The 18494-nt window shown below is 28.6% G+C and overlaps 1 protein-coding gene across 7 annotated transcripts; it reads left to right on the top strand.

Moving 5' to 3' along the window:
• The first annotated feature begins 587 nt into the window (after positions 1 to 587).
• LOC139096034 (TRIO and F-actin-binding protein-like) lies at positions 588 to 18079 on the top strand. 7 transcript variants are annotated; one of them, XM_070647650.1, is made up of 15 exons: positions 588 to 1021; positions 2890 to 2980; positions 3674 to 3730; positions 4144 to 4277; positions 5722 to 5835; positions 6532 to 6757; positions 8613 to 8679; positions 8739 to 8922; positions 8988 to 9288; positions 9350 to 9526; positions 9784 to 9957; positions 11963 to 12370; positions 14238 to 14476; positions 14540 to 14633; positions 14706 to 18079. In XM_070647650.1, exons 1-15 carry the CDS (start codon positions 962 to 964, stop codon positions 14975 to 14977), a joined length of 2598 nt encoding a protein of 865 aa, XP_070503751.1. In that variant the 5' UTR covers positions 588 to 961; the 3' UTR covers positions 14978 to 18079. The 7 variants fall into 7 exon arrangements, with proteins under 7 accessions (XP_070503751.1, XP_070503750.1, XP_070503749.1 ...); XM_070647649.1 differs by having other exon boundaries at positions 9347 to 9526; positions 11966 to 12370; XM_070647648.1 differs by having other exon boundaries at positions 9347 to 9526.
• Positions 18080 to 18494: the final 415 nt, after the last annotated feature.

The raw sequence follows: 18494 nt of genomic DNA, 5'->3' as shown, positions 1-18494 counted from the left end.
AACTAAGAATGGACCGAAAAAAATACATCAAACAGAAAAGAAATTCGGCAGGGGAAAAATACGTTACAGTAAACAGCTTTTGTTTACATTCGTGAAAATAATATAAAATTGAAATGATTCTCGCAGGTTAATTAAGAAGTCAACAAAATGATCAAAATCTTCAAATTTAGCATAGCTTGATTTTATGAAATATTCTTCAAAATTTTCCAAATTCTGAATTTTAAATTTCATTCCACTTAGAATTTCTGACATCACTGACAGCGAATATGTTCGCCAATCCGAAAAGAACTATACAAATGCTGCACAAATGTATTAATACTTAAAATTGATTTATTGTGGAAATGTTAACTATAAATTTTGATCAGAATACCAATGACTAACGGAAAGGTTTAAGAAGTGACATAAAAAAATGAAATCATGCTTAGAATTTCAGCATAAAATTGAAATTTTCATAACGGTCAAAATAAATTTGAATTAACCATATCCTTTTACTTTGCTGTGAAAATGAATGACATGCTTAGTGATGAATCCCCGAAAATCCTTCCCATTTTCCAATTGTGAAAATTTTTCAGAAGTGAAGAAACGAATTTGCTGAAAAATTTTTAGTTAATAATATTTTTTGCAAAAAATACTATTAAAAATGTCTTTAAAGTGAAATAGAGTGTATCTAATATCAAATTTATTAAAATATTTCATTATTCTTATGAAATTCCATAACTATACGTGAGAATCTGATATATCAAATGCTGTAGAGAAAAATCGATAATTTCGGCTAAGTGAAAAAAAAATCCTGCAATCATCCAGAAAATATATCAAACTTCTTAATCCTGTGCTATTTAAGAAGAAGAGAAATCTAGTGATATTTAAGAAGTTCATTTGTGGAATATTAGAAAACGATTCCTTTTCTGACTTTTGTTTCCACTTCATATAGTAAAGGAGATTGCAAAAAACTCTTGCCTACATGATTGGGACATTTTTTAACCTTTGTCGCGCTTGTCCTTCATCCATGCCTCTAGATAAGGTATGTTATCAAAGTCAATAGATAATCATGTCTTTTTATATTATTTTATAGATATTCTATGCCATTTTCACACTTTTCTATTTAACAATGGGTTCCCAACTGTCTATGACGTCTACATTTTCATGTGTTTCATAATAAAAATAATGATTTTTTTTGAAGAAGAATCTGCCTACATATAAAAAAATTCTGTGAAAATCAATACCGGGTGAGGCTGAAATTCACATTAATTTTCTTCAGTTCCTTCCGAGTGCCATTGAACGAATTACTCTGCAGACACTATAACTTAAAGTCAGTACAAAAAAAAAGTAAATAAACTGTAAAAAAAAGTCGAGTCACGGTATTCGTGTGTATGTAAATTCGATGGATATAATTCTATGCAGTGCATGTTGAATGGACGACGTGCAAGTTAAAAGGAAATAGCATCGAGTTATTTTCAACTTTTTTTAAAATAAAATTAACATAATAAAATTTTAGAGCTTTTTGTTGTAAAAGTTCACGTAAAATGAGTCCATCCATACGTATGTATGTCTATATTCATGCCACATTTATAAAATGCCGACAGAAATTATTTCAACATTTTAATAATTCATCATTTTTAAGGAAATAAACAATTGAGTCATGACAGTGAAATAGAATGTATGATAATCATATTCTCATTCATTCATGTTAAGCCATAAATGCCACCATCGTTAAAGAAGTAAAAATGTCAATCGATATATAAAGAAAAAGAAGGAAACTGCTTCACGCCATTTGTAGTATATCATTTTAATATTTTTCCTCTACTAAATTGGAAGCATTACAGTATGTTTCAAGAAAAAAATTACAAAAGTCCTCGTATTATTGATCGAGGGACTTAAGCGCATTTTTGTCCCAGCGATCAGTAATTGATTAATAAGTCACTTCTAGATCTATAAAACGAGATCCAGTAGGATCCAGGTCACTTCCAAATCTACAAAACAAGATCCAGTAGGATCTAGGTCACTTCCAAACCCACAAAACAAGATCCAGTAAGATCCAAGTCACTTCCAGATCAACAAAGCAAGATCCAGTAGGATCCATGTCACTTTCATATAATTTAACGGATTTTTATAATTTATAAAACCACATAACGGTTATGACAAATTTAAATTTTGTACACTGTTAAAAATTTTAGGAACATTGAAAAACACTGTAAAACAACGAAAAAACGTGTTTTTGTTGTTATGAAAATGAAAAATTGTTAATTATAGTATTTATGCTTTGATTTGAAACTTTTAAATGCCCGGCGCCGCAATATCTTTATGGAACTAATCTTTTAAAACCATTCCGAGCTCTCTACGATGTCTAGTTAAAAAGTTTTTAGCGTCAGCCGAACGAACGAACGAACGAACGAACGAACATAGTGTCTTATTAAGCTACCTTTTTGAAAAAAATTTCAAAAATGCGCTAAAAAAACGATGACTTGTGCACAAGCAATCACTGCTGCAATCGGTGTTTTCAGAAGAAAAAAAAAGTATGAAGAAGGCACTTATTGGCAACGATAAAAGCAATGTTCTATAGCAAGGTCATAAAGAGAGAAAATAAATGAATAAGTTTGCAATTGGCATGAAGATTTGGTTACAACAAACATACATACCCATGGGTATTGATAGAAGAAAAAGTGATGAACACAGGATCAAAAACGAATTATGATTTGAAATGACCCCGATCGACAAAAATTATTCATGGCTGCCAAAAGGCAATTTTCATGTAAGCTGTCATGAAATTTGTCAACAGATATCATGACTGCAATGATAAACTTGTGTCGACCGGGAACCATTTGTCCATTCCTAAGAAAAGTGATGATAAATCAATTTATACTTTATTCCATTTCTATTTCTTTATTTTAGCTTCATTCCGAATATAAAAGCACATACCGCTGGCATGATTTCTCAGCGGGCCCCGAAGTTGTTCGTAAGCCTCCAATGCCTAACCAATTCGGTAAGAATTATGGTCGTTAAATTTTCTTTTTAACTTTTTTTAACGTACAGTATTCCATTTTATGTAGCACATTCCGAGAGAAAGTGAAATTTTAGTTATGAGATAATTGCATTAACTAAATTATCATTAAACCATTCATAATCATTAAATTAAGCACTGCTTTGTAATAATGAAAGAGCGTTAAAGTTTTAAGAACATTTATCGTACAGACAATGAGCATTCTCACCTAAATGAGCGTATTGATGAGTATACTCAATCAATATAATTGAGCATGCTGCTTGCCTGTCCGGGTATTTTAACAATTCTAGTTGCATTGATATTTTAATGGAGAAATAAACATGTCGTCCTTCCAATCAAAATATATGCGTTATCCACATTGAAATGCTATAAATTTCAAATTTAAGTAGGATGAGCTGATAAGTCAAATGCTTTTCAAAAGGCTATTTTCACTTTCTCTCATATTTTTCATTTTATATGTGTATATTATTGAAGCTAATATTATTGATATTGAGGTCATAAATATTTTGGAAAAAAAAATTCTATAACACTCCGCAATGTGAATATCCTAAAAATAAAACAACCACAAATGAGCTTTCTATATCTATAATAATAAAAAAATATGATAAACGATGTAAAATAAAACAGATTTACATTTTACATCCCATTCGTTCGATTTTTTTATTGAATCTGCAGCTAGCTCAAAGGATCACTTTTTCTCTAAATCAACAGAGGATGAAAAACATTCTGAAGGTGAATTTATATAGTAAAATCTATTAAGAGAAAAAAGCTCGAACATGTAAATTATATTATCTTATATCATATAAACATCTGATGGTATCGATGATGACTATACGTTGCTTACATATGTCAATATGGTTTTTAAAATTCTTAAGAGAAAGAAACGCATAATCATCATCATATTCATCATCATCATTATACAACACTGTATAAATCTAATTCATTAATTGCTGCAGAATGCTAAATTATTACCTTTAAATAGCTTCATTTACATAAAATCAATTCGGAATAATTGAAACTGTATTATATCAAACTAACATTTCAAGCATATCGTTTTTCACGCTGTGCATCACAATTAATATAAAAACCTTTCAAATTTTTTTGTTTTCTGTTTACTTTTTACATCCTCTCTTAAATTTGTTTAGTCATAAAAGCCCCCATTAATGAGCCACCTTTACCTCGTCGAAAAAAATGCCCTGAACTTGCTTACCGACATCACGAATTTATAGTTGATCATGATGCCGATAGAACTGATTCATCTAACATTACTCGTGCCCGGGTAAGCATTAATGTTTTCTTTTGATTCATTTATTTCGTGCTATGTAGGGTATGTGTGTATTTTTTTTACCGAAATATTCTTGTTTTATTTTTATTTGTTTGGTGTTACTTTTTTTAGATTTATATGTTACCGAAGTAGTTATTTATTTTGTATAGATTTTGTATGCTAAGATGGTTAAATGCGAATGCGAAAGTTCATAAGGTTCGCAAAATTTCTTCAAACATAAAGTACGAAAAGTTGTGAGACTTTAGGGAGAATACCTAATAAAATATATTACTTCTTAAATAATATCCAAAGGAATATTGAATATATCATATGAAAAGTTTAAATTGCTTGTGCTTGTGAGGAATAAAAATGAGTTGATTTGAATTACAGAAAGGATTTAAAGTTGTAAATTTTTGTGTGCTTAAAGTTTATTGAGTTTTTAAAGACCTAACTAATAATATGATATGTATCACTTTCCATTTCTGCGAAAATTAAAATGAATACTTAGCATATTTATAATTTGTTTTGAATTCGAAGCTTGAATTTTACTCGAATTTTATATAGACGAGGATATAGACTCGAGTCGACTTTCTTCATACAAAATCTGACAAGACTTTAAACCAGTGATGGACAATCTTTTATATTTAGTGATAAGCCTTGATCAAAACTGTACAAGACATACGGTTCATGGCATTTCCAAAACTTATTGACGGCACACATATTGACCAACACTGCTCTAAGCTCTAGTTTTGAAAGATTGACTGTAATTATGAGAACATATTAAATTTCAATTTGGGTCATTTCCATTCGTTTTAAAAAATTTTATTAACGTACTTACTTATTTTCATACAAAGATTAGAGTCCTGCTTCTGAAAGATTTTAATAATCCCGAGTGGATAACTTGACACGATATCTAGTTCATAATTAGTCGATCGTCCATAAAATATGTCAGTAGTAGACTGTCTAGTTAGTATCTGGACATTATGTCAAGTTCTCCACTCGGGAATGTTGTTGTCAAAGAGTATCTTTTGTTCATTATTGCCAATCCTTATTATTTATGTCTTAATTCTTTTGTTAAAATATTATTTAATTAAAATTAAATTTTTGTGGGTAGATAAAAAAAGAACTTTACTGTAGATCATAAATCAAAGTAGAAAAACGTACCAAAAAGGAAAAGGAAATTTCACTTTGACTTAGCTAAAGGTAGAAGAGCTAAAGAAATGTATTTATGCATTATGCATGAGTTTGATTATAAAAATGTATGATTATATGAAGACCAATTTCTTAACTTTAGTAGAGGAAAGGTCATAATTTTATCAGAGGAAAGGCTGAAGGCCAACTCATTACATGCAATCTTTGATTTTATTAATAGAAAAGTTCACAAAAGTTTAACCTGTTATGATTTCAATCAGCAAATTTTTTTAGATTTCTTTCATGTATTCATTTTAATTTTTTGCAGTCTGGAGAACGTAACGGTACTCCAACGCGTCGTAGCAAATCAGAAGGTCCTCCATTAGCTAATGGTCGTTGTGTTATGGAAAATAACGTGGAAGCAAGACAAACCATGGAAAAGGTATATCTTTTAATGCTGAATTTTCTCATTTATATTTAAAGCTTACGCATAATATGAATGTATTTATACGAAATATTTAATGTTTTTTATCGTAATAAATGTACGATATATACACAACATTACACAAAAGTAATTCATATTGTACATAATCCACACACATCATATATAATTGCAATACAAAAACATGAACATAAATATCTAGACCGTGTTTAAGCGAGTGAAAATTCGCAGAGAGTACAAACCTTCATGAAAATGAATCGATACTAACATAAATTTTATATTAGCATAGAAAAATTCTAAGGTTATAGTTTCCTCATCTTTATTATCTTTATATATAGCTTTCATTTTGATTTCTTTTTTGTAAATACTTGCTTCATGACATCATTTCTTAAATAAGGAACAGATTTTATTTTTAAACATTTTACATGCTTCTTTTGAATCATATTTATTGTATTATAAACCTTAATGACATATAGATGACAATTATGACAGCTTTTTAGTCACTAGACAATGTATTTGCTGTGTTCATTCATGTGTCGTTCGGGAAATGAATTGATGTAGCGTTGCTTTATTGCAGCGTTGACATATATTAAAACTAATGAAAATTATAATTCTTATTTATTTAGTAATAAAAATGTTTTTCTTTTCTTTTTTCCTTTCTTTCTCTTTATTGGAACCAAATTTTTGGTTCTGTAGGCGGGTGAGTCAAGTGGGATATTCAGAAAAACAATATCGAAATTGAGCACAGAGTATCGTTTGCAATTTGTGTGGCCCAATGTGCGAAAAGTGAAGGGGGTAACTAATAATGATGCTCACGTATTAGACCCCCCAAAAAAATCGCAATCAATGGGCGCAATAAAATCAGCGCAGACAAACACTTTAGCTGGCATACATAAAAAGCGTACAACTAATGAAAAAGAAGGTGCGACTTAATGTCGCTAAATAAAATATATTTGTATTATTAAGTTAATATTTTTTCAACTAGTTGATAATAATTTTCACTTATTAGTATTACGAAAAATATGCAAAATTTTTTTAAATATTTTTCAATTCTGATTTCATATTTATCCGCATTTCCTTCATCTTTCGCTTACCATTTTAAATTATTTTTGACCTTTAGTTTATTTATTATGCACATTAATGTTTTTTGTAACATTCCTTTAGTTAAAGCCATTAAAATATCTAAATCTTTTAGTAGGTCGATACAATAAAGGTTCACAAATTTTCATAAGAAGTGAATGTCCCTTAACATTTTTAATTGATCAAGTGCTAAAATATTGTCAATTTTTTGAATTTTTATGATAAATCTATTAAGATTCGAATTAATTTTTTGTTTAAAGATTCAATAACTTTATAGTTTTTAAGAATTATAAAGTTATGTCATTTTCATATGAAGTAATTCATCCTTGAGTTTAGGACTTTATTAAAGGAGCCGTTCACTTATTATGTTCAGGAATTCAGAATCTATTGTTCAATTTTGGAAAAAATTCATTATTGTGAAACGAAATAAGTGAACGACTCTATAGCAATAAAACCTCATATTTGCTGACTTGTTATCTTATGATTGTTTTGATTTTGAATTTTAATGGTTCGTACACTTGAATCTTAATTTTCTAAAAGATTCAAGTCTCATAAATTTTTAAGTACCTAACAGACATGATCATACTTTTTGTAGTAATATTATACAAAAATACATAGTATTAATAATTATAATTAAGGTATTTTCCATCTGAAAATCAATTTCCTTGAAATACCCAATCTTATTTTGTTAATATTTTAACTATACTTTTGACTAAAGAAACGAAAATTTAAAGAATACACTTTCATACCACACACAAAGTTATTGGCAAAACTGGCAAATTAATTTCAAAAATTACTACACATAAAGCTTTTACATTGAAAAATTTTAATTTGGCCCAAATTTGCCAGTTTTGTTCTAAATCCCTAATTTACCTACTCAAAAATCTTTAACATTTGTCTTTTTATTTCCATCATCCCATCTCATCTTTGCATTGTATTAAGCAGCAACTTCTTTTGCATTTAGTTGAACCAAAAAATAACTTTATGATAATTCAAAGTACAGAAGAGCTAAGTTGATCAAATGATAACAGCAATTTTAAATTTAATTTCGTATTGAAATGATAATAATTTATCCGAAAACATCCAGTTAATTTTTCATCTTTTAGAATATATTAGAAAGTTTAAAGTCATTCTCAAAATTTACAATATTCTTAAATTTTCAAATTTTCCACTTAAATCTAAAATCTTTTAAAATTCGGTATTTTTAATATTGCACAAAACTTGCTAATATACGCTAAAATATTTAATTCTATTGATTTATTTTGAGGTTAAATGTGTTGTATCAATGTGAATTAACAAATTTAAATGAACATATGATCTTTTAGTAACAGCACAAGTGTACACACATTTAACTTTGTATGATATGAAGTAACGAAAAGTATCCAAAAATTTTATACTTATTTTGGCTAAATTCTTCCAACTACTAATTTTAATTGATTATATATTTTTTAAAATCAAATCTTTCTAAAATACATTTGGATATATTAAGGATATTTCAAATAAAAAGGCATTTGAATTCAGTTTTGAAATAAATGTTTAAAACTTCAAATTTAACAGATGCCCTTTTAAAAGTTATGATTAAGTCAAGGAAGCAGAAATATGTCAATTAACTTTTTCTGCTTTCTTCTTATCAATCTTAATTTGTTAATTCCTAAACTTTTTTTAAATTAAATCTAATTTTCTCTCATTTCTTGTAGCAACGGATCATGAACTTGAACCGCTTGTTGTTTGTGATACGGTAGATGGAGCAACGACTCATGAAAAGTGAATAATTCTAAATAATATTTTTTACTAATAAATTAAATGATTTTTGATACTTTCAGGAAGGATATTCAGAATGAATATAGAAAAAATTTCAAATCAGCTTTTCATAGCGAAAAGGAAAAGTTTGGCTTTGAGCACGAAACATTAAATAAGGACAATAAAGTAGTATCAAATGGATCTACTTATGACCCCTCTTGGTATAAGGAAGTCATTGAATTGAGAAAGAAAGCAGGCGAATACAGGGTAAATTTAACCGTCAATTCTTAATTTTATGACCAATTTAATGAATTTGCTTGCTTGCTTTATAGAATCGAGGATGGTGTGGCGAAACATCCCGCGAATTATATAAAAAGCAACAAGACTTGTGGAAGGAAGTATCTCGTAGAAGCTCATTAAGTGCATTATCGTTAGCTTCCTCAATCAAACAACCAATTTCAAAGGAAGATAAAGAAAGAGAAAATAAAATCAAAAGTTCACCAACTAAGCCATCTCGTCGCATTCCTGGATCAGCAAGACTGATTGATAATAGAACTGCAACTGATGGAAACTTATTTGGTAGATTTAGAAGAGATAACATTCGCCATCATTTGGAACGTACTACAGGTTCAGGTAGAACATATTAAAAGTTATTTAATAATATTTTTAACATTTTAATTTCTAATTACAGCAGATGTTGAAGAAGGTGCTTTAATACCATCTCCAACTCGTGAAAAATTAATGCCAACATTGCCACGCTCTAAAACGGGTAGCCCATCAAGAGGCAGTCCTCAAAAAACATTCAGTAGCTCTCGTCATGGTAGTCCATTAAAGGGAAGTCCTCAGAAGAGCCCCAAAAAAATTTCTAAAGGTAGATATTATTAAAAATTCAAAGAACCATTATTTTGAGGATATTTCCGATAATTTGTCTTAAGTTCCGAAATACCTTTTAGTAATGTCCAGTGGTCGGCAATCTTTTATTTTTCGCGGCACACTTTGATGGTAAGCATGAATCGAAACTATATGCAATGCGGTTCATGGCATTGCCAAAAATTACATTTGTGTGCCGCGGAACACAGGTTGCCCACCACTGCTGAACAAATTTTAACTTGATATTTTTAAATTTAGTTGGACGCTCTCAATCTGTTGGACCAACAGTCTCTGAAGGATCACCAAAGAAACAACCTAAACCAATGAGTGCTTCTATCACTGCTTCGACTGCATCGTCATCAGCAAAAGCGCACAACAAGAAAACCCCTGTCTCGACACCCACGGCTGGATCAGATCATCAAGCGAGACAAAGTAAGTAATTGATTAGAAGAAAATGAAAATTAAAAGTAATGAAATTACTTTGTAAATTTTTTGATTTTATTTTCCTTAATTTTTGAACATTTTTTTTCCATTATTTTCATGAGATTTTTTTAATATAATTAAAAAAGATCAAATGAAAGAAAACATTGATTGTTGGGGACATTTGAAGCCTGTTCCTTTTTCAATTATGTTGAAAATAAGCAACTTCTTAATACATTAATAATATAAAATAGCCAACGACGTAAATCATAAACAAGAATAATAAAGTTTATAGCATGATCGAAGCATGAAAGAGAACGAAAACATTAAAGTTGCAATCTCTATTTAATGTAAAGGAGTGTTGCAATTCAGCCTTAAATAATAGATCATTTGCTTGATATTTTGATCCAAAAACTCAACATTTAATAAAAGTAAATTCAGTATGAAATTCAGTATGATTCAATACAATCATATTTGACTCTCAGCTAAACTAAATGGTCTAATTAAAAAGGCTGATTGGAATCCGTCACCTATACATAGTTTGGTGTTGCTTTTAAATTTTTTTGACAAACGATTAAAGCTGAATTTTTTAAAATCAAAATTGACCCTCATGTATTAGATTCTATAAATAAATTCCGGAAATAAAAACGATTCAGCTTAGTCTACATTTTTTGAAAAGTTCAGTACTGAAAACTTTGCAATAAAATGTTTTTAGCCCTTCTCTTTCTTGTTAATGTATATTTCAATATAATCTCTTTACTTCCTATAGATTTTCGTTGATCTATTTTCTATATTTCTATATAATAATACGTGTTTAGACAGAAAAAATTCTATTTTCATTTCTCTTTTTTTGTTCTTATTATTATTTAATTTCTATGAAATATTAAAATCTTCGGCAAAATTAGAATGTAAAAAATTGGCAAATTTAGAAATTTAAGAGGATTTTTCAACACAAAATAGAATTTATTCAAAAAGATACTAATAATTATATTATTTTAAGTCCACTAAACATGTTTTATTATTATTTCATTAGTGGGGATTCTTTTGGAACAGTCCAACATTTTTGTTTAAAATATTCAAAAAAACATGCGTGTAAAAATTAGTTAAAATGACTATTTAGTCAAAATGATATAAGAATTGATAAAGCAGGCCATACTCATATTTATTTCTAACAAAGCTCGAACTCGACTCTATTTTTGTATGGAAAAGTAGAATCAAGTCAACTCGACTTATTACAAAATTTGGGTCGACTTTGAGCTATGATTTTAAATAATTAAGTTGTAAATCTATTCAAAATTCTTAACTTTCTTGAATCCTTACGTTTCATTAAACGTTCAAAGATACCGTTCCGTGCATTGAAAATAATTCTGAGAATTATGTCGGAATTCTTAGTATAAAAATATGACTTAGCACAGTGGTGGACAACCTATGTGCCACGGCACATTAGTGTATAACCAAATTGTTATTGGAAATGTCATGAACCGCATGCCGGTCAAGGTGTACCGTGGCATAAAAAGAGAGTCTACCACTGACTAAGTATATTTATTTTTATAAAAGAATTGACATAAAGTACGAAAATTTATGTTTTCAATTAGAAAGAAGACTTTTTTGACAATCATGTATTATAAGAGACTTTATACTTGAGACTGATGATCATTTTATACAGTGTTGTTATCTTGACATAAAAGTTATTAGATGGAATGTTGACAAAGATTAAATTACTTATTATATCCTGACATCTAAGTATATGCTCCAAGTGAGCATGCTTATGGTATGTTAGGGATAGATGATATCTGAAATGTGATTCCTATTCAGATGAATAGGTAACAACGCTGATCATTAATATTCATTCTTTATTGTAAAGATATATACAAAGTTATCCAAAACAATCCTCCAAATTGTGAAACGCCAACAGAATTAGTTTAGAAAGATACAAAATTTAATAATTAAGTAATGATTCGTTTAAAAAAATAATTAGACTTGTAAACCAAAACAAAAAAAATTTGTATATTTCTAGCAGCTTCCCTATCCTCTACAAACAAAAAACATTCACGTTCAAAAAGTAGTACGTTACCTAGCGCTAGACAAAAACCATCAACATTAAATATTCATCATTCAGTTAATAATAATACCTTAAATTCATCATCACCCACACAACAATCATCTACTAAGAAAACTCAAATTCAGAATACTAATAAAGCTATTGCCATTAGTAATAAAACTGATAAAAATAAAGATAGTAACACACAAACTAATAAAAATACTGGCGATAGTAAAAAAATACAACCGAACAAGACCATTGAAAACAAAAATATTCAAAACAAACAAATAAAATTAAATATGAGACCGACAAGTTTCAATGGGCAATTATTAACTGATAATTCGATGCATGGTCAACGATACAACAAGAAAAAAGCACTGGAAAGTAAGTAATTTTTGCAGAAAATCAAAATTCAAAATTTCAATCAAAATTGCAACAAAAAAACTCAAAAAGATTTTTTAATACAAGATGTCTCCAGTGACTTTAGATTTTATATATGTATATAAACTCATGAAGCCACACACTTTAACAAAAAATACCATTTTTTGAATAATTTTGCATTTTTTTTATTTTTTGACTTATTTAAATAAATTAATTATATTTTTGCATTTTATAAAATCCCATCATATAAGTTACTAATCCTTTCCTATCATAATCATAATTCCATACATAAACATTGACACATATGTAGCATTAACATTGGAAGAGAAATAAAACTTGAGAATTGAGAATTTTATAAAGATGTTATAAACCGAATTTTAATAAGTAAAGCCTGAGCTTAATTATTACCCCGAGCGACATAAATGAAGATGGTTCCACCTAGGATTTTTTTCAAGATATATAGATTCATTTTGGTCTTTTTAACAGTCAAAAATTTGAATTTTCTGATAACAGTTTGACTATCTATTCCTACCAGACAAAGAGCATTCTACAGAAAGACCACTTCGGTACCCAGAAGTGGTTTCTTAACCTATCAGGGAACTTTCAATTTTATGTTGTGAATGCAGAAGCATTGCAAATGTGACACATGTTATTGTATATATTAGCATACGAAATCTCGTATGGTTGAGTTTAATCGAGTGATGGTACCTTCTTCAATTGTGTCTCTCGGGATTGTAGAAACAAATTTTTAAATGTTTTATAAATATAATACCTTATGTATTAAAATATATCAGCCCCGGAAAGCATACGACGTAGAAATGGCCGAAAATCCGACTTCAGGCCGACTTGACTCTGGTCTGAGGCTGAATTTTATCATCCCGGATTTTCGGTAATATTTACACATTGTGTCTCTCGGGCTCGTTTCGTTAAATGATCCGTGCCAATAAGATTGTTGAAATACCATCAAAAAATAATATTGACTTTAAGTGTATTCTCTCCAATGTTTTTTGCTATACCATTCTTGAGTTTTATACAGATTCATTAGGAATTGCAAATTAAGCGATTGTTTATCTTGTGCTTGTTCAGTGTTGTATCTCATATACTAATAACCTTGCAAATGCACCTCATGAATTTTACTTCTGGTCAATTGTTATGGATTCTGAGATAAAAAAATTGAAATTGATATTCTAAAAAAACATGAAATAAAAATTGGAAAATTAAAAAAGTTATTATGAATAAAATTTACATTAATAATAGTGCTACTGTGTATTCCTTTCTTACTTGTTAAACTTTTAGATGAGAAAATTTAGTAGCTTGCATTTGAAAGGTCTCTTAGTCTACATGTGATTTAATTTTTGGATAAAGTTAAATTGATTTAGATTTAGTTTTAGAATTTTAATTAAATTCATGTATCTTAATTATCGAGAAGCTTGAGTTGTGTATAATAATTGTTCAAAAAGTTTTTTTTCTATAAATATGAGTGTTTTTGATGGTTACTCATTTTAACTCATTTTACGGAATTCATTTATTGTTACTGAATGTGTTTTGTTAATGACTGTTTTTATTCTTTTTTATGTTAGAATTCCTTCATTATTTCCTTATTATTTTGAATATCATTTAAAGTGTGTTCTTAGAGTTGAAATTACTTACTTTTCAGCAAGTTAATGTTTCTTAATCAAACGAGTCTTTAGACACATATTTATAGGACTCAACTATACTAGTCTACATAACATAAGCATGTTTCACTTTCGCATAGATACACAAGAATCACGTTAGAGTTTTTGAATATTTTTCTTTTCGATTTCTGTTAGATTCGTCAGTTGATAAATGTTTTTTATTTAAAGAATGTATTGTTAAACTTTAATTTCAGTGGATGAACATGCTGTTGATGGTGCACCTCAAATATTCCAACCAGAATCAATTGAACAGATTGTAAAATCACCACCAGAACCTACTCGTGTGAAATCTCCAGAACAAATTGTGATTATGAGATCACCAGATCCAGTTTTCTGGACTGTTCCACTTGATACTGGTAAAACATTTACTGTTACACAAAATGTCAGAAGTGAAGGTGATGCTAATATTGTTCGACCACACAGTGAATTAAAGGTTTAATTAACTTAAAAGTGCTTGTTGAATCAGAAATTTATTTCTTGATTTATTTTTTTATAGGTTACAACGCCTTCGGAAGCTCCAGCTAAATTATTACCACAAGAACATCCTCAATCAGCTCCGCCTGAATTGTGGGAAGAAGATAAACCAGACTGTTAGTGTAAAATAAATTAATGATTAAATTTATCACCCTGATTAACATATTAATTAATTCTTATTCATTAAGTTAATCAAAGTCCTAAAACGGGTCAAAATGATGACAAAGCTGCAATAAATGGAGAAGAGCTTTTAAAATCATCATCTCAGGAAAAAACTCAATATGATCGTCCAGTTCCTGGATCAACACTTCGTTGTTTAGAGGATCCTGGCATCAATTCTCCACCAAGCGGGATTGCATCTAGAAATATTGTAAATCCAGCAACTATTGAGGTAGTTGATAAAGCGCGTGATCGCTTTGATAGATTTTGGGGTGGAAGTAACACTGATGATCAAAAATAAATTGATATTAAATTAAAATATTATTTACTTCAAGTAGGTAAATAGGTAAAGATTAAAAAAATTAAATTTTGAGAATAATTCATTATACGCAAAAAGTAAAACAGAAAATCATGTGAATGTATGTAAACAGAAGTTTCCTTTTGGTAATTGAAAAACTTTATATTTAATCCCTTTTTATCTGCCTATATACTTCAGATTTAAACAAAAAAAAAAATGGAAATGCTCGTTGAAGAGTGATTTCTTCATCAAATTGGAAATGTGTTGAGAACAAGCGCATTTATGAAGTACACAATGTGTACGACATTTTACAAAATTTTATTTATGATTTTAAGGAAAATAATTAATTTAATTAAAACAATATTCACTAGTCTAAATTTCACAAGATGATGTCATTATCGTTATACTCTGGCCTTAATGACATCAGATTTATGAAATTTACCAGGAACAGAAAATGTGATAATTGCTTCCAGTTAACATTTGGTTCGTTTTGGCCTAATGTTACCTGAGAGTTCTCTTTTTCATGTTCTGGATAAACGAATCTTATATGCAGTTTAGATATAGTAATTCTTTTTTATGTAAAACAACAGGGTGAGCTAGATAACAATATTCATGTTATGAAAAGAAAGCATAAATATGAATTAATATTTACTAACTCTAGCAATGCTAGAGTAAAGTTTAATTTCTATTCCAGTTGTTATTCTGCTTTAAATTATTTTCAATAATAATTTTATTTGTGTGATTATGAAAAAATTGAAATTTTATAGACAAAACAAGAGCATTTATTTGATTGTTGAATTGATAAAAAGCAAGAAATTGATTAATAAATATTTTTTTGTAAGATCTATTATAGGTATAGTAGTATCAAAAATTAAACAAATTGGAAATTTGAATGAATTGAACGAATTATTCTAGTGGGATGAACAAATTTTTTTATAAAACAAACAATTGACTTGAAAGTTTTTTGTCATTTGATGCGTCAAAGCGATTATTGGAAGCAAATCTCAGAATGTGATCATCTTAAATTCGACATTCGATTTTCGAAATATTCGAACATTTGTTAAGAGTTCGAATTCTGACTTAATCCGAAGTAAAAATGTAATGTTTTGAAAACAAAATTACAGGTCGTTTTTGAGACGGCCACACTCTGGTGAATCTGTTAAAAAATGTTTTCATTCACGATAAAAGAGAAATATTTCAAATTTAAATTGAAAATAGAAATGAAAACAGAAATATTTACATCCATCAGATTAAATGTATGACTCAGGCATAAGATCTTGATAATCTGATTTTAAACCATGATCGCTAAGGGTTGCACAATATTGAACAAAAAGCTTGATTGCTCAATTTAAGATTTGACTGAAAACACATGCTTTATGTTTCTTCATGATGATTGTATTAACTTAAGAAATTGCCTTAAGCATTAAACCCTTGCTCTTTTTGCTTTGAGTTATGATTTCAACTTTGCTTCTTCTCATAACAATTTGCCAATTTTACAAACAAAGAAAACATGTTACAGTTCCGTCATTCTTTGCTTTTCAAGGATATTTAAAAATGCAATGAAAAAAATAATCTTCATCCAGTTTTGAACTAAAGTATGAATACCTTTATGGATATTTTTTGTAATAAAAGTCACGATAAGAAGGAAGAATCCCGTCCAGGGGCTACAAATTTTTGGAAATAATACATAAAAGAAGAAAATTATGTTTCATAAAGAAAAGTTTTACATAATAACATAAAAGTTTGATGGAGGAAGTTATTTTTCTTTAAAAAGCGTGCTTATAAACCAAAATTTTTAAGGTTTTGCTGTATCAAAACTATAGCACATACGCAATATAAATGCAACTGCCACTCATCTAATGAATTTTTCCTTTCCTATCTTATTTTCCTAACTTACTACAGTCTTTAAAAAAATAAAATACAAAAAAAAGTTCATTTTTTATAGAAAACGTGTTTGAGGATTATTGTGAAAATTTAGAAAAGTTTTGCAATAAGAAATTTATGAAAAAAGGAAGAAGAAATAGCTACACATTTACATAAAAAAATTTTATAAAAAGAAAAGACAGAATGTGAAATTTTCTAATCCTTAGTTATTAGTTCGCCATTAGATATTGTTTAGTGGAGTGCTCAATTTCGGCATCTTCGTTAGATACATTGCTTCATATCTAGTCTTATGTGACATTAGTTTGCTTTAATCTATGAAAAAAAAAAATGTAACGCTTTCATGTTAAATCCTTAAAAAATGAGAACGTAAACATAGCACTTTTAATTCCCTAAGTAAATAACATCTTTTGTTAGACGAAATTCTTCTTTTCTTTCTGTTTTTTGGTCAGTTTAAGGGACACAAATGTTCACAATATCTTACAGTATTTTAAAGTATAAGACCACAGCTCTTTCAATTTTCATCAATATTACTAAATGCTCATTATTACAAAGACTGAGCTAATTTTACGGATTATACTGATGATAGGAAGACTAGATTCTACAAGCAACTAAAAGAATCCCAAGAATGAACATTAAGCAGAACAAAAGAAGTAATTCATTATTGGCAAAACTTTAATTATTTCGATTATCATCTAAATCGCATAATTATTTCAAATAATTTAATAGAAAATTAGGTTATTTTATTATTTAGATGACTTTTTCAAGGAAGTAAGTCATTAACTTTGTGAAGATTGAAAACGTGTATCATTTCCAGATTTAACCAACTCATTTAATGTTCAGTAATTAGTTAAAAAAGTATGAAAAACTAACTGTTAAATTAATAACCTACATACATAATAAAACATAAGACATATGCAGGCACAGATACACATACTCACAATACAATGAATAAATGTTCGAATTTTTTAGGGAGTAATTGAGAATAAAAATTTGTAAAACAAAACAAAAAAGCTTTCATTGTCAAAGATAAAAAATGTTATAGAAAAAAAAAAAATATGAAAATCAAACTTAGGTATTAAACCTTTCTAAAAATACATCCCCTGATTCCTATAATAAATTGAATAGCATTACTACTATGTACTAAAAGTTTTAATTCAATTCAAACCACGTTTGTGAACAAATAAAAAATTGCTAAGTTATATAATAAAAAAAAGTCAAGCATTACAGTAAATAATTTTCCATTTTCTTCTTTTTGTAGTACCTACCTATATATTACTTTTTGTTTAATGTAAGTTTCAGCAAAAAAATTGACAAACTATGTGGGAATGATGCCAACGTATTTATACCATTAATAATATAATTGCGGTCATTTGTCATTCAGTCATTCTGTCACTTTTTCCTCTTATTTAGTATAGCCCCCTTTCTTCATACCATGTTTTAAAAATAGCAAAATCTCAAATTGACATCTGGTTTTGTTTAAGTAATTTTCATAAACTTCAAATTGGCGTAGCTCAGCCCTGATATTATTACTGAATCATTTCAATATTGAGATTTGACGTTCATTTAACCGCCATAGAAACCCCAATTGACAGGGTAAATAAATAAATGCTTATAATACTTGGCGGGATTATACTCT

Source organism: Chironomus tepperi, unplaced genomic scaffold (assembly GCF_022539635.2).
Source record: "Chironomus tepperi strain 1889 unplaced genomic scaffold, CSIRO-AGI_Ctep_v1 contig_376, whole genome shotgun sequence".
NCBI lineage: Eukaryota > Metazoa > Arthropoda > Insecta > Diptera > Chironomidae > Chironomus > Chironomus tepperi.
Note: the sequence above shows the minus strand (reverse complement) of the source record. Positions and strands in the feature narration are given on the sequence as shown.

Bases quoted from the DNA above. Each gene is read 5' to 3' on its own strand.
- LOC139096034 (XM_070647648.1), top strand. From the start codon at position 962: ATGATTGGGACATTTTTTAACCTTTGTCGCGCTTGTCCTTCATCCATG. The intron at 6,758-8,612 runs GTGCGACTTAAT...CATTTCTTGTAG, and splicing joins TACAACTAATGAAAAAGAAG to CAACGGATCATGAACTTGAA. The intron at 14,634-14,705 runs GTTAGTGTAAAA...TTATTCATTAAG, and splicing joins GGAAGAAGATAAACCAGACT to TTAATCAAAGTCCTAAAACG.